This window comes from Chiloscyllium punctatum, chromosome 15 (assembly GCF_047496795.1).
Source record: "Chiloscyllium punctatum isolate Juve2018m chromosome 15, sChiPun1.3, whole genome shotgun sequence".
Classification (NCBI taxonomy): domain Eukaryota; kingdom Metazoa; phylum Chordata; class Chondrichthyes; order Orectolobiformes; family Hemiscylliidae; genus Chiloscyllium; species Chiloscyllium punctatum.
The window spans coordinates 36,132,961-36,150,841 of record NC_092753.1 but is presented as its reverse complement, the minus strand read 5'-3'; the positions used below and the strand labels follow the sequence as shown (position 1 = coordinate 36,150,841).

At 40.4% G+C, this 17,881-nt stretch overlaps 1 protein-coding gene across 1 annotated transcript in view; it reads right to left on the bottom strand.

Moving 5' to 3' along the window:
- Nucleotides 1–17,881, bottom strand: part of LOC140486199 (cilia and flagella-associated protein 47-like) — a 482,883-nt gene that overhangs the window by 50,345 nt on the left and 414,657 nt on the right. The window contains exon 61 of the mRNA XM_072584990.1: nucleotides 10,487–10,636. Coding sequence (XP_072441091.1) covers nucleotides 10,487–10,636 — 150 coding nt within the window. The remainder of the gene's footprint in view (nucleotides 1–10,486; nucleotides 10,637–17,881) is intronic.

Genomic DNA, 17,881 nt, shown 5'->3' with positions numbered 1-17,881 from the left:
TCAAAACAGTTCTGCAGATTAAAATATACCAATCTTAAACAATAATGTTATTTGATATTCATAAAAAGAAACAGCAAATATGAAGCAACTGTTGGCCATTCAGTCCCTCGAGCTTGCTCTACTATTCAATATGTTATGACTGAGTTATTATTTCAAGACCACTTTTCAACAATATTCTCATATCTGTCAATTTCTATGGTATTCAAAAATGTACTGATTGCTAATTTGAAAATATAGTTTTACAAATAAGTGCCACATTCTTTGCTGTAAAACTCATTTTCATTGATTGAATTTACTTTTTGTTACATCAGCTGCAGAAAAGATTTGCTTGGGTATCTTTTAAGACTCAATTAACTGTCTCCTGACCTCAGTAGGCATTTTGGCCCTTACACCTATCCCAATCAGTGTCCTCATCCATTCTCATCATGAAAGCTTTATTTTCTCTTTTACTCCAATATCTCTTCTCTACATTTCACTTGTTTGGCTGTACCTGATTTCAAACTTATTTCACCATTCTCATTAATAATTCCTTTTCAGTCTTTGAACTTTTAATTTAATCCTGATTGGTTATTTGCCATGTTCACTCAGGTCCCAGCTGTCTGGTTTGCCTCACTTACGTCATTAGAACATCAATAACACATGACACAAATTATCAAGACGAATAAATGGGGAAAGAAAAGTCTAACTAATGATATACATCATTCGTTGCACTGCTGGGGCAAATTACAGTCCATTATCTCCAGTTATGACTGTACTCCAGTTCAATGGTCCAAACACCAATGGTTTGCCTCTATCTAGAGTTAACTTAGCTTCAAAATTCTTGCCAAACGTTTTACAATCATTGAACTCAGCAGGCACATCATTGAAGGCTTTTTAAAGTTTCTGTAAGGAAGATGAGATCCTCCCAATGAGTGATCCTTCAGAGATTGTGTAATCAAGTTATTTGAACAATGCTCGTACATACAGCTGCTCCATAAAAGTCAAAGGAACGTAATTGGAAAATATACACCTCAAGAAAACAATAAGAATGGGCATTTTAATTTGAGATTTATATAAAACACAACAAACCTTAACAAAAACTAAATTCCACTTAAGCAGTTCTCTATTTGCCATAGTCTTTCATGATATTATTAGTAGCTACCCTCAGAATGAAAAATTTATCCATTTCAAAATTTAATTGTCACCTACCACAATGTTCATGATGTAAGCATTAACTTGATACTATTGTTATTGTCAATAAAAAGTCACTGTCAATAGACTGTGGTGCTTGCTTTAGGTGGCTAGTCTCCATTTTCAATAACCACGTACAGAAAGGGAACATGAACATTCAAAATAAACAAAATGGTCTTAAAAACCATTATGTTAATTACTTCATCAAATGGGCCTCCATGATTTTAATGGGGCTAGTTTTAACGAGTAAGCTCAAACTGTGAACAAAAATTTGAGGGAACATGTAAAATTTAAAGGGATAACATTTTTTCTGTGATTTTAATATATAAATGCACCATTTATTCAAGTGGCATGGTTTTCTTAAACAACTAGCATTGCACCATCTTGTATTTCATCTGACATAACTGAGGAAATCTTAGGCCAGGTTTTTTTGAGGGCTGAAGCCCAGGAAATTCTGACTTACCAAGTTTCATCCTTTGCCTCTCTGTGTCAAGTGTCATTTATAAGACAAACGGGAGTTTCAATGTTACACAATGATCTGGTATATCTGGTACCTGACTGAGTATCCAATTCTAGCAAAGTACAATAGAATTACGTGACATTGCACCCTTGTCGCAATTATTCAGAATCATCGTGTTTTTGTATTTTTTTCAAGCACTTTCCAATCCTGTGCTCACGTTTCCTTTTCTATTTTTGCTGCACCTTGGCCAATTGTTAATATTATTATGCAAGCTTTACACTTTCACTGCTGCAAGAAAGAAAAGATTGGGCTTTGGGGTTTACCTGCCAATCTCTGCTTCCTTCTGACAAACTTTTATGGTTAATAATTAATAAATATGGCAAACTGCCTTATGTGAAATCTAAGGCCTGGTATATAACCAAAATAGCAAAACCACATTATTCTACTCACGATATACCAAGTAAGCAAATCAGAAAACTATAAAAAGCAAACTAGAATTGGCATTCTTTGAGAAAATCTAGTTTTTAAAAATGACAACAATATAATCTAGTGCACAGTACAAGGTTATTATATCAATGTAAGTTTCCCTTTGGAAGAAAATGTTTCGTTAATTAATGTTGAAGAATAGGATAAAAAAAAAGTCTGAATCATGCAGAATTCCAATATTTATTGGTTTCTCACATTTTTCATGGGAAGTCAGTTACTTTCATCGGAAGATGCTGCTGCTCTCCAAGCTCTTCAGCATCCATCAAATACTCTCATTGCCTGCTAGGATTATGTAGCATACTCTGTCTGGATTGTGACAGACCCCGTACCGAGTCAAGCATCAGAACCACATCATTTGAAGGCCTATCATCTACTCCATCATATCTGTGGTTGAAGAATGGACATTACTGAATCGACACTCAGCCTCAGTTAGGGATTGTGTAATGGAATCACCAGACATGGTCACAGTAGCCATCCTTGTAAGTCATCTGGTCTTTGAAATGAAGCATATATTTGAGAGTTCACAAGGACAAAGACATCATGGCAGCTTCCAGGGAACTGACACAAACTTCTAAGATGTGATACCAATGAATGCAGATGATTTGTACCTTGATGGAATGGAAACATTTTCAATTCAGCTGTTATGATGCGCTTAATGTGTGTACATTTTATCAGGTTCTGCACCATGAGATGGCACCTGTGTTGGTAAAGCTACAGCTTGAGCTGCAGCACTGACATCATCATAGGGGGAAGAGATGAAATGGTGTATTCTGGCTCAAATTGCCTTGGCAACAACTTGAGATACATTTGAGGCTGAGGTTTGAGAAATCCCACACAAGTTCCCAGTGGATCCATGGAAGAAGCCAGTCATATAAAATTTTACCCCAACTGTTACCTTGATGGCCACTAGGATAGAATAACAACATAACCCCTTCAGATCTTAGGTTCTTCAGATATCAGGTTCTGCTCCAGCAGTAGACATATTCCAGTGATGGAGTTCTGGGACATCCTCAGCCTGTGCAGCAATGCACCTTGCTCACTTGGAAAAAATGGCATCAAGATAATAGACTGGTGAGCCTTTGCACCTACTCTGAAACCTGAGGGGACCTTCACCTGAGACTTCTTTATATAGAGGCTGGTGTGGATCTGGGCTTGCTGGCACATTCTCAATTTCTCTGTGCCTTTATGGTAACATGACCGCAGTAATGATAACCCTTGCAACACAAACAAGTGATGGTTTAGCAAGGCCCTCTGTCCTCTATTCCATTTATTCAGTGGGGCATGGAGAACTCCAACAAGGTAGCTAAGAAATGCCTCTGCATGGGCCTTATAGAGTCATGGGGTCCTACAGCATGGAGACAGGCCCTTTGGCCCAAACTGGTCTAAACCAAAGTGCCCATCCACACTAACCCCATAACCTTCTAATTCTTTCCTTTCCATGTATTTGTTCAAATGCCTTTTAAATGTTAATGTACCCATCTCAACCTCTTCCGCTGACAGCTCATTCCCTACGTGTACTACCCTATGTGTAAAAAGTTGGCCCTCGAGTTCTCTTTTATTCTTTCCCCCCTAACTTTAAACCAATGCCCTCTAGTCCTCAATTTCCCAACCCTGGGAAAAAGACTGAGTGCATTCACTCTATCCACATCTCTCATGATCTTATACATCTCGAGAAAGGTCCCACCTCAATCTCCTATGCTCTAAAGAAAAAAAGTCCTAACTTGACCAACCTCTCCCTGTAATGCAGACCATTGAGTCTCAGCAACATCCTCGTAAATTTCATCAGCACTCTTTCCAGTTTAATAACATCCTTTTTATAACAAGGTGACCAAAACTGAACATGATACTCCAACTGCGGTCTCACCAATGTCCTGAATAACTGCAACATAACTTCCCAAATTCTACAATCTATACCCTGAATGAAGGCCTGTGTGCCAAAAGCCTTCTCACTGCCCTGTCTACTTGTGACTCCACTTTCAAAGAACTCTGAACTGAACTCCAAGATCCCTCTGTTCCACTATACTCCTTAAGGCCCTACCATTCACCATGAAACTCCAGCCTTGACCTGACTTTCCAAAATGCAAGACCTCACACTTATCTATATTAAACTCCATTTGCCATTTCCCCAACTAATCAAGGTTCTGCAGCAATTTCTGATAACCTTTCTCACTAATAACGATACCGGCTATTTTAGTGTCATCAGTAAACTTACTAAACACACCTTGTTCATTCATATGCAAGATGTTGGTGCACTCCAAACCCAAAGATGTAAGTAAATCAGCAAAACATAGTCCCTTTTATGGGCAATTAAGACATTTTTCATGCTGCATCCAAGACAATGGTGCTCACTTCCTCAATGATCTCCAGTCATACCTCCTTCATGACAGCCACATGACTTTTCTCCCCACTGATGTAAAACAGTCTGTTCTTCCTACTCCAGACTGCAGGCAATAATATTTGCAAGGGTGCATCCCAAAATAAAAGTGCTGCTCTTGCAGCACACATATCCATTGCAAGCATTCCCTGGTTCCTCCAATTTCCATTTACACACTGTCCCTTTTAAATAGAGGTATGGTCAAGTCTTGTGAGTATTTATCAAAGTCCATGGTCAGAGTAAGCTGCGTAGTGAGAGTGAGGGTGACAGTGGTCAGTATTTTTAATCTTCAAAGTGAAATTTGGATACTTAGTTTGAGTTTCAGTTTGTGAAGTCATAAACATACTATATATCCCAGACAAACACGCCTATAGGAAATGTGACCAACTGCACAACCCTGAGCTCAAAGTTTTGACACTAGAACCGTCACTGGAGTCATTGTTGTGCATCAGTGAAGCAGAGGACTACATAGATAGCACTACTAGAGAGGTGGTCACAGAACAGACCAGAAGCATGTAGGCAGAGAGGGAATAGATGACTACTAGACAGTCTAATAAAATCACTTAGGTAATGTAGGAGTCTTCTGAGACTATTATCCTTGTTTTATCAGCATTTCACTCCAGTCATAACATTAATAACTTTATGTAAAATAATTAATTTCACTTCCCGTCAAGATATTATTATCTCCTTCGTGCCAGAGTCAATGATTTCATAGAGCGGCTGGGGGCCATCAACATAGATAGGAAAAGGGATGAGGGCCTAAAGGCAGATATCAGAGAACTAGGGAGGAAATTAAAAAGCAGGACCTCAAGAACAGTAATTCCAGGGTTATTCCAATACCATATGCTAATGAGCATACAAACAGGAGTGCTCTTCAATTGAATATCTGGCTGAAGAACCTAAGGGAAGGAGAACATCAGTTTTATGCAGAAATGGGACCAGATCTGGGGCAGGTCAGATCTGTAAAAGTTAGATGAGTTGCTTCTTAATGGGACTGAAACAGATAATCTCACAGGGAATGTTGCTGGTGCTGAACGGTGATCTAAACTAGCTTTTCAGGGGGATGGGAACCTGAAGGCTAACAAGTTAGTCACACTTCCTATAAATGTATTTGGAAGAAAGTAAAAGTGGTAACAGAAGCTAGGGAGACTAAAGGTATGTGAAACAAAGTTGAGCATTAAGGTTTGAAAGCAGAATGATGCCAAATCAGCAAATTGCTCTTCACCATTTTCAACAAGAAGATATGAAGGGACAAATAGATATATATATATAATATATATATATATATATATATATATATATATAAAATGGTGTATTCTAATTGTCACAAAAACATGACTGCAAGGTGATCAGGACTGGGATATGAAAAGATATTCAATGACCAACAAGAGGGAAAAGGAAATGGTATTGTGCTGATGATAAGGGATGGGATCAGTACATGACTAAGAGAGAATATCACACCAGAAGAACAATGTGGGCAATCTGTTTGAGTGGAATGAAGAAACAGCAAGAGGAAGAGACATTAGTGAAAGCTATTTATAGACAACTGAATAGTCATGCTTGTATGATACATGGTATTGATCAGAAGATAACAGAAGCAATTGGCGTGGGTGACATAACTATCAAGAATGACTTCAATCTGCATATTGCCTGGATAAGTCAATTAAACACCAAAAGGTGTAGAGGACATGTTCTGGAGTGTGTTAGGGATTGATTTCTATAGGAATATGTTGTGGGGTCAACAAAGAACATGCTCTTTTAGATCCCATCTTAAGTAATGGAAAAGGACAAATTCATAATCGCATTGTAAAAGAACTCTTAGGGATTAGTGACCACATTATGATAGAATTTTACATTATATGGGAAAGGTGGTTTATTCAGAAGGAATTATGGAGGGAATATGAATAAAGTGGCTTAGGTAGATTAGGAAAATATATTAAAAAGCACTGGCTTTATATAGAAAATTGATAATGATTTTTACAGATCTGTTATGTGGCTTGGAGCAAATTCTGTTCCTTCAAGATATTAAAACTCAACAAAGGTCAGGGCAATGTAGCCAACAATTAAGGAAGTTAAGGATTGTATTAGATTAAAAGTAACAGCCTATAAATTTGCCAGAAATAGTGGTAATTCTGAGGACTGAAAGGTTATAGAATATAACAAAGGAGGATCAAGAAACTGGCAGGAGAAGGGAGAATAGAATATGAATGTAATTGAACAAAAACATAAAAACAGACTGTAAAAGCTTCTACAGGCACATAAGAATAAAGATTTGGCTAAAGTAAATGCGATCCGATACAGACAAAGTCAGAAAACCTTATAATGAGGATACAGAAATGGCAGTGAAACTAAATGATTTCTCTGTGTCTACTTTCACCGAGAAAGATGGTAAAAATGTTGCAGAACTAAAGAACCAAGTTGCCAGGGAGAATGAGGAGTTAAAGGTAATTAGCATTAGTAAGAAGATTGTACTGGAGAGACTCATGGAGCTGAAAGTTAATAAATCCCCAGGACCTGATGATAGACATCCCAGAACGTTGAAGAAGATTGCTAAAGAGATAATCAACGTATTCGTGATTATCTTCCAAAATACTTAAAATTCTGAAATTATTCTATAAGATTGGGTGGTTGGAAATGGCACCCTGCTATTTAAGAAATGAGTGAGAGAGAAAACTGCAAACTACGGACCCATTGTAAAGGCTGTGATACATAGCGGCTGTGGGCGGCACGGTGGCACAGTGGTTAGCACTGCTGCCTCACTGCGCCAGAGACCCGGGTTCAATTCCCGCCTCAGGTGACTGACTGTGTGGAGTTTGCACATTCTCCCCGTGTCTGCGTGGGTTTCCTCCGGGTGCTCCGGTTTCCTCCCACAGTCCAAAGATGTGCAGGTCAGGTGAATTGGCCATGTTAAATTGCCCGTAGTGTTAGGTAAGGGGTAGATGTAGGGGTATGGGTGGGTTGCGCTTCGGCGGGGCGGTGTGGACTTGTTGGGCCGAAGGGCCTGTTTCCACACTGTAAGTAATCTAATCTAATAGACACCTGGTTTGATAATGATCTTGGGGGGCAAATTGCAAATGGAAAACTTTGATGAACTTGTTGAAATTATTGAAGATGCTAACAACAAAATTAATAAAGGACAGTTGATAGATACAGTACACATAAATTTTCAGAAGATTTTTGATAAAACTCTCTCCACCAGAAGCAGGTTAGAAAGATTAAAGTACAGAGGGTAGGAGGTTTTGTACTGCATGGATTAATGATTGGTTAACAGACAGAAAACAGAATAGGAATACAATGGTCATTCTCACATTGGCAACCTGTGATTAATGGGATACCAAAAAGATTAGTACTTGGGCGCCAACTGTTTATAATATATTGGTGTAGGGGAATAAGCATAATATTTTCACATATTGTACAGGACAATTTGGACAGATTTAGTGAATGGGTGGAAAAATATGAGATTGTCCATTTTGGTGGGAGAAACAGATGTGCATAGTATGTCTGAAATGATAAGAGGTCAGAAAATACAGATGCACAAAGAGACCTAGCTGTCCTTATCGATAAGTCATGAATGCTATCATGCACATGCAGCACGCTATTAAGAAGTCTAATGAACTTGAGTGCAGGAGTAGTCGAGTCTTGCTTCAATTATACATGAGTTTAGTTAAACCACATAATAGATTATTGTGTAATATTAATTCTGGTCATCTTGTTACAGGAAGGATATTATTAAACTTTTGAGCTGTCAGAAAAGATTTACCAGGACGTTGTTGGGAATGGACGGTTTGAGATATAAAAATAGACTGGAAAGATTGGACATTTTTCACTGGAATTTGGAGGTTGAGGGTTGACCTTTATTGAGGTTTATAAAAACATGAGGGGCACAGATAAGGTGAATGACAAGGGTCTTTTCCCTTGGGTGGGGGAGTTCAAATCTAGGGGGCATATTTTTAAGGTGAGAGGAGAAAGATGAAAAAAGGACAAGGGCAAATCTTTTTGCTAAGAGAGTGGTTCATGTATGGAATGAATTGCCAGAGGAAGTAGTGGATGGTACAGTTATAAAATTTATGAAAAATCTGGATAAGTAAATGAATAGGAAAGGTTTGGAGGGATGTGGGCCAAGCACAGGCAGGTTGGGGCTAGTTTCGTTTGGGAACATGGTTGACATAGACTGGTTGGACCAAAAGATTTGTTTCCATACTATATGATTCTATCTCAGGAAAAATATTATTGCTACAGAAAGAGTGCAAGGAGGATTCACCAGACTTGTTTCCAGGATGCAGGAGTGTTCTATGAAGAGAGATTAGGCAAATGGAGACTGGATTCACTAGAATTTTGAAACAAATGAGAGTTGATCTGATTAAAACTTGCAAAATACTTAAAGGGATAAAGCTGGCAGATGCAGGTAAGAGGTTTTCCTTGGTTGGGCAATCTAGAACCATGGGATGTGAAAATAAAGCTAATTTATCTAAATAACAAGGAGAGTGCCACTTCGATCTTAGATTAGGAGAATTTTTGTTTTACTCAGACAGTATGAACACTTGAAATTCTGCATCACAAAGGGCTATGAAAGATCAGTCGTTGTGGATATTTAATATAGAAATTTAAAGATTTCTGATTTCCACAGAGTGCAGGACTGTGGGGAAGCAGTGAGTAAAAGGCATTGAAGTGTTTGATCATTGATGATCATATTGAAAAGTAGATCGATCACCTAAATGGTTTACTCTTGTTCCTTTTCTACCAGCTTAAGAGTAAGACAACAAATAAAAACATCAAAAGGGATCTTCGTTCCTTGTCTTCGGTTTGAGGAATATAAAACATTCCATGTTTCTGTAGATTGAAGTTGAACCATTTGGACTTTGAACTGTTCTAAAATGTGCCAAAATGTTCTCTCTGGAGCAGATTGAAATGTATCTTCAGTGTGTAGATTAGGTCTTTGTTGAATAGATACATTACTCTTCAAATAATCAACAATGTACCAGACACATTTATAGAACCACCACAGATGGAAGATCTGTTGCCACTTACTCTTCCAAGAACAACTACATTCCAGGTGGACTCTTCTGCATAGGTGACATCATGGACATGTGTGTCTGAGATACCTAGGTTGTGAGATCAATGCTGGAAATTTCCTTGTGGTTTGCCCAATTGCCCACCAAATGTTTTTGCAGGATGTCCAGAAGTATTGTGTTAACAAAGTAAAAACAGAAATTGCTGGAGAAACCCAGCAGGTCTAGCAACGTCTATGCGGAGAGAAACAGAGTTAATGTTTCAAGTCAATTCTTCTTCAGAACAGTTCAGTTCTTCCTCCAGAGATGCTGCCAGACCTGCTAGCACTGTTCTTATTTTAGATTTCAAGTATCTATAGTGTCCTACAATATTATGCACTTAGATTTCTGCCAGTTATATAATCAAAGCTACAGTGACAAATTGAGAGCACCCACGTATGTTTTAAATTTGTCAGGGAATGAGAGAGCACATGGTACATTGCTCAATGAGAGACAAGGCAAGCTGTTCACTGGAGCCAAATACTGCTGCAAGTTGATAAATTATGGCAGAAGCTAGGAATATTGCCCAGCACCATTGCAAGATGAAGTCAGAAGCACATTATAGACTAATCATAAAGATTACTGAGGCAACTCTGGCCTGTCATGTGTGCAACATACTCTGCCACATGACATTCCAAAGTGCTTCATAACTCGTGCAGTAATTTTAAACTGTACTTGCAAATGTAAAGTAAGGAAATGCTACTTTACAGGAAACAAAAGATCTTTATGAGAGTCACTAACATTGCTGTATCCATTGTTCCTGTTTTAAATTGCTCTGTCATGATTATTCTAAATAATAATTGCTAGTCAACTACAAAGCAATCTAATGAATACAAACTATGTTAGAAAGTGGTGTCTTTTTAAAGCCTTCTTTATTTTGAATGTTTTCAAGATGAGGTGTTAACTTAAAATGAAAAGAAAGCCAATCTGTAATACTCTGTAACCTACCACTGGCGCCCTGACCACCCTCTTGATTGTAAATACAAGGGGGTTTGGTTTGGGTCGGTGTTGTATCACATGAAGAGCCAGGGACGACACCTGTCAGATGAACTTCCATTGTTTCTTCTTTCCTGTTTCTGGCTTGACACCGAATCACAGCTGCAGAAGACAAAAGCATTCATGGTTTCATTAGATAAGTGATTCCTAATACATTTCAGTGTGTCAGATTGCATTTCAAATACGTTTGTATTCTCAAGATCCTATCAATATATAGCACTGTTTAGATGTACTTAACAACTCACATTTATGTCACATCTTCAACATAACAAATTGTCCTCAGGACCCATATCAACCAAACTTGAACACAGAGCCACAGATCATTTTAGAATAGGTGAATATGCAGAGATTTTAAAATTTCTCCATTTTTTTTAATGAGGTGCTGCTGCATCAAGAGCCAATGTAGGTCAGCAAGTACAGGAGCAATAAGCAGCAGAATTTTAGAACAGCTCTAGTCTATAGAGGAAGCGATGTGGGAGGTTGGCCAGGAAAATATTGAAATGATCAGGTTTAGAGGAATACTGAGCCCCCGCAACAGTTAACATGGATAATACTATGGAGGTAAAAGTAGGTGGACCTAGTAATGAAGAGAATATAGGGTCAGAAGCTCAGATCAGGATCAAACAAGTTGCCAAGACTTTGAATGATTGAGTCTGACCCCAGAGACAGGCAGAAAAGAAGCACAGTAATCTCTGAGAATGGCACATTGGATTCAAAATGAGACCTCTTTCTCTGTTTCTCTCTCTTTCTTTCTCTCTCTCTCCCTCCCTCCCCCAACCACTCCCCCTCTACAGCTGCTACCAGTCATCTCAGTCCCAGGACATCTCTGCAGGAGTTCCTCAGGGTAGCATCCGAGACCCAACAACCTCAATTGCTTCACCAGTGACCTTCACTCCATCATCTGGTCAGAAGTGGAGATACTTGCTGATATTGCACAATGTTCAGCACCATTCATAACTCCTCAGACAATGAAGTTGTCAGTATCCAAATGCAACAAAACCTGGACAATATCCAGGTTTGGACTGACAAGTGGCAAGTAACATTCTTGCTTGGCTCGGACCATCACTAATTAGAGACAATCTAACCAGCACCCTTTCATATTCATTGGTGCTACCACCACTGAATCCCCTACTTTCAATATCCTGGGGATTATAATTAACCAGGAACTCAACTGGACTTACCACATAAACACACTGGCTACAAGAGCGGGTCAGAGGCTAGGAATACTGCAGCGGGTATCACAAAGCCTGTCCACCAACTACAAGGCACATGTCAGGAGTGTGATAGAATACTCCCCATTTGCCTGGATAAGTGCTGGCCCAACAACACTCAAGAAGCTTAACACCATCCAGGACAAAGCAGCTTGCTTGATTAACACTACATCCACAAACATCCACTCTCTCCACCACTGATGCTCAGTCGCAGTAGTGTGTACCATTCACAAGATGTAATGCAGAAATTCACCAAAGATGCTCAGAAAACACCTTCCAAACCCACAACCGCTTCCATCTAGAAGGACAAGGGCAACAGATAGATGGGAACACCACAACCTGCAAGTTCCCCTCCAAGCCACTCACCATCCTGACTTGAAAAGAGATCACTGGGTCATCTCGATGGTTACCTCTCTTCATCGTCCTCTCCAGAGGGAAAAGTCCAAACTTAATCAACCTCTCTTCATAAGTCGAGGCAGCATCCTGGTAAACCTTCTTTGCACGCTCTCCAAAGCCTCTAAATCTTTCCTATAGTAGGGCGACCAGAACTAGACACAATATTCCAAGTGTGGTCTCACCAGGGATTGTAGAGCTGCAGCAAAACCTCACGGCTCTTAAACTCGATCCCCGTTAATGAAAGCCAAAACACCATATGCTTTATTAATAACCCTATCCACTTGGGTAGCAACTTTGAGAGATCTATGCACTTGAACACCAAGGTTCTTTTGTTCCTCCATACTGCCAAGAATCCTATATTTAGCATTCAAGTTTGACCTTCCAAAATGCATCACTTCGCATTTATCCAGGTGGAACTCCACCTGCCATTTTTCAGCCCACTCTGCATCCTGTCAATGTCACGCTGCAGCCTGCAATAGCCCTCAATACTATCAAGAGCACCTCCAACCTTTGTGCTGTCTGCAAATTTACTAACCCACCCCTCAATCTCCTCATCCAAGTCATTTATAAAATGGTAAAGAAGTGGAGTCACTCTGTATGAGCATGTGTTTACTGCAGAAACTCAATACAGAAGAGAGTTCAAAATTGCAAATTTTTAACTGAAGGATATTATTGCTTATCAATCCTGGATGTTGCATGGTGCAGGGCTTGTCTTATGAAGAGAGGTTGATTAAGCTTGGACTTTTCTCTCTGGAGAGGAGGAGGAAGAGAGGTGACCTGATCGAGGTATACAAGGTAATGAGAGGCATGGATAGAGTCAATAGCCAGAGACGTTTCCCCAGGGCAGGATTGGGCAGCATGATGGCTCAGTGGTTAGCACTACTACCTCAGTGCCAGGGACCCGGGTTTGATTCCAGCCTTGGGTGGGTTTTCTCCGGGTACTCCGGTTTCCTCCCACAGTCCAAAGATATGCAGGTTAGGTGAATTGATCATGCTAAATTGCTAGTTGGGCCGAAGGGCCTGTTTCCACACTGTAGGGAATCTAATTGATTGTGTAATAATTTGGACATGCTACAATTCAGAAAGCTGATCAAAAAAACATAGAACTGGCATAGATAGAGGATTGGCTGACTGGCAGAGGGCAAGGAGTTGGGATAAAGGTGTTTTTTTCAGGATGGCAGGAAGTGACTAGTAGAGTTCCACAGGAAGCATTGTTGGGACCACAACTATTCACATTATACAAGAACAATATCAATGAAGGAACTGAGGGCATTTTGCAGATGAAACAAAGATGGGCAGAGGCAGGTAGCGCTGAGGAAACGGAGAGGCTGCAGAAAGACTTGGACAGGCTAGGAGATTCACCACCCTCTGGCTGAAGAAATTCCTCCTCATCACCGTTCTAAAGGATCGTCCCTTCACTGAGTCTGGGCCCTTGTATCCTACCGTTGCCTACTCGTGTAAATGTTTCCTCCATGTTCACTCTATCCAGGTCTCCCAGTATTCTGTAAGTTTCAATTAAATTCCGATCATCCTTCTCAATCATGTACAGAGTCATTAACTGCTCCTCATTGACAAGCCCTTCAGCACAGGATCATTCTTGTAGATATTACCTGGACTCCATTCAATGACAGCATATCCTTCCTGAGATATTGAGCCCAAATCTGCTCATAATATTCCAAATACAATATGACCAGAGTCCTCGACAGCCTGAGCAGAACCTCTCTGCTCTTGTATTCTAATGCTCTTAAAATGATTGCTAACATTACATTTGCCTTTTAAGTGCCAACTGAACCTGCGACTTAACCTCAAGAGAATCCTGAATCAGGACTCCTAAATCCCTTTGTGCTTCAGATTTCTGAGGCCTTTCCCCATTTAAAAAAATAGTCTCTTCGCTTCCTACCAAAGTACAAAGTTGCTGCATTCAACGTTCCCTCGAGGCATTTTGGCTGTGCAGCTGTTTGAAGGATCTTGGTACACCAAATAGCATGTGGAACTCATTGCTGCAGAGGGTTGTGGAGGCCAAGTCATTGAGTATATTTTAGACAGAGATAGATAGATTCCTGATCAGTGAGGTGATCGAGTGTGTGGGACGAAGGCAAAACAATGTGGTTGAGAAACATATCAGTCATGAACAAATGACAGAGCAGATTCTGAGCCAATGGCTTAATACTGCTCCTATGTCTTATGGCCTTATGGTTTTAATTGCAATCAGTGTTTACACACTTTTATTTGTGATTACACATTACAAGCACACATCTCCTAACAGAACTTGGGTCTTTTCATAGGAATTCAAATGAATCAACACTTAATCCCCACCATCTGTATAGAATCGAATACAATTAATATAAAATTAACAGTAATGAGAATGAGAAATTAGTGAGGGAGAACTGTGTGTCGTCAGTATGAATGTGGGATGTCACTTTGAGTTTTGCCAGCAAATTTAAGCCACACACTTTGAAAGCCACACGCTGCCAGTGGCACCTACACAGAGTGGGACAGGCCAGAAAATCAAACTGGTGATTTTTCATCAAAATACTGCAAATTCAATTTTTCAAATGAGTTCAACTCACTTCCAGAAGTGATTCTTGGATTCTGTATCATTAATCATTCTCATAAGTTGACCTCCATGATTCCGGATGCATCAGTTACTGGCCAATTTCTAATTAAATTATAGTGTGACTCAGGAATCATGACAAGGAACCCAAGGACATTTACTCCTTTTTCTGGGAACTGATTGAAATAACTCTCGACTGACAGCTGCTTTATTTAACTTTAAATATGCAAAAGAGCATTAAGCAAATCTTACTGTGGGAACAGCCATTTTCCCATGATTCTTGGTTATAATAAGTAAAATGCAAATTTCTAATTTCTCAAATGTAAGCTAATTTATCTTGCTATCTTAGTCAAAATATTGGGCCAAATTTTGCAAGGAATGGCAATCTCATGCAGATTCCCATTCCGGCCCTTTGTGTTTATAAAAGATGGGAGCGCTGTGTATCTGAGAGCAACTTTCGCACAGGCCTCCTTCAGAAATGCAGAGCTGTACTTTTGATTCTGGTAGCTTTCAGGGGGGTTTTGTTTGGGTTGGAAAATTTGGGAGGAGCATATCCCTAAGCTGAGGCAGAAACTAGGCTTTGGGGATTGCTGTTCCCTCTCCACTGTGGGAAAAAAACCTGGTCAGCAGGTGTGGGGCACTCTCTCTGTTATTGTATGTGGTGCAGGTCTGGAACATTCCCTGAACCTGCACTGTTGCAGGCACCCGAGCCATCTTCCAATTCATCTCGGGTCTAAGTTGGACCATGTACAAAGCTCTAGATAAGGGGGAGAAGAACGTACAAAATGTTGCCCTCATCCTGAAGCCCACCTTTGTGTGGCTGCATCAAGCTGCGCATACATCCTCAGTACACAAACAAGGTGTATCACTACATACCGAGGTTCTACCTGTCCTCGGTGTTGCAAACGATGGAACTTCCCTCGGAGCCCGGGAATGCTCCAAGTGTTTGAACTGTTCTGTGTCACCTGTCCTTTAAAGAGAAATTTGCAAAGTAAAACACCTGTGACCACAAGTCCATCCGGACGTGGTCAGCACGCAACATCCCTGAGACTCTGCAGGAAAAAGACAGAGTGGTTCGCTGTGCAGACTGTCAAAGTCATTTGACAGAATGCCTCAACACCAGAACTTCCCAACAAGCACTAGGACATTGCTTGGCTGGTGGTGAGAAGGGCTCTATCTTTGAGATCCTTCCTTCATGTCAGCTTGGTTGGTCTGTGCCACCACATACTGCGCTCAAAATAGTTGTGGGGTGATAAAGACTGTCACACATGTCCTGCTGGAATGTCCCTTTACAACGGAAGTCTGACGAAAGATGCAACAGTTTTTGGTGAGGTCAGTCTAAACAACTCTGCGATGTGGGATTCTGTGCTCTGCAGTCTGTTCCCTGGGACACACACCGAGGCAAAAATGAACTGTGCCTGGAGGATCAGCAACTCAATGACTTTTATAGAGGTTTATAAAATCATGAAGGCCATGATTGGAATAAATAGACAACGTCTTTTCCCTGGGGTCGGGGACACCAGAACTAGACGGTATAGATTTAGGATTAGAGGGGAAAGATATAAAAGAGAACCAAGGGGCAACGTTTTCACGCAGAGGGTGGTCTGTGTATAGAATAAACTGCCAGAGAAAGTGGTGGAGGCTAGTACAATTGCAACGTTTAAAAGGCATCTGGATGGGTATATGAATAGGAAGGGTTTGGAGGGATATGGGCTGGGTGCTGGCAGGTGGGACTAGATTGGGTTGGGATATCTGGTCAGCGTGAACAAGTTTGACTGAAGGGTCTGTTTCCATGCTGTACATCTCTATGATGCTATAAAGATGCTCTTTGGTCTTCCCAAAACTTGTTGATCTTCCAGAACAAGGAGTGACCGCGACTGAGTGTTGCAGAGTGGCACATTCCAAGGCCCAGGACTACTTGCTGAGGGACACACTAACACTTGCTGTCAGGTTACAGTGGGGTGGGGCAAGATCACCATCTAAGGTCTTTCTACCGAAGTTATAAGGGGTCCATTCAGTTATCAGATCCTCCCATTCCTCAAATTATGTAAATATAGTCTTATACAATTAAGAAAATGCCTTGGGTTGGTTTGTTTGTTCTCCATGTGTAAAGCCTGTACAGATGTGAAGTGCTCTGTTGACTGTGTACGTGTAAAAAATATTTTTATAAAGAAAGCATACTTTTGTAATAAAGAAATGTAAGTATTGTCAGTTTAATAGTGACTCAGGAGTTAGACTATGTGTTTACTGGTCTAACTTTTCCTGAGTAACTATTTTGCTTAATTTCATTGTCGAAAGTCTCGAGGTTTCCAGCAATAGGGGACTGCACAGCGGAATCTTCAAAGTTCCTCGATAATTCTTTCAGACTCTACGTTGGTGGAATAATGGATGTCTGGGCATCAGAAAATATGGGCCTGAGCATTTGAGACTTTTTAAGTACCTGCATATTCCTATTATTGCCTATTTGGAAAAGATTCACTCTCTGATGATTGGTGCTAGGTCCACTGCTTTTTGTCATTTATGTGAACATAGAAGGTATTGTTAGGAAGTTTGTAGATGACACCCAGATCGGAGGTGTAGTGGACAGCAAAGAAAGTAACCTCAGAGTAAAATGGGATCTTGATCAGATGGGCTGGTAGACTGAGGAGTGGCAGATGGAGTTTAATTTAGATAAGTGTGAAGTGCTGCATTTTGGAAAGGCAAATCAGGGCAGGACGTATCCACTTAATGGTAAGGTCCTGGGTTGTGTTGCCAAACAAAGAGACTTTGGAATGCAGGTCACAGTTCCTTGCAGGTAGACAGGATAGTGAACAATACATTTGGTACACTTTCCTTTATTGATCAGTGCATTGAGTATAGGAGTTGGGAGGTCATGTTGTAGCTGTACAGGACATTGGTTAGGCCACTTTTGGAACACTGTGTGCAATTCTCGTCTCCCTGCTACAGAAAAGATGTTGTGAAACTTGAAAGGGTTCAAAAAACATTTATAAAAGATGTTTCCAGGCATGGAGGGTTTGATCTATAGGGAGAGGCTGAATAGGCTGGGGCTATTTTCCCTGGTGCGTCAATGGTTGAGGGATGACCTCATAGAGGTTCATAAAACCATGAGGGGAACGGATGGGGCAAACAGCCTAGGTGGTTTACCCTGGATAGGGGAGCACAAAACAAGACAGCATGAGTTTAAGG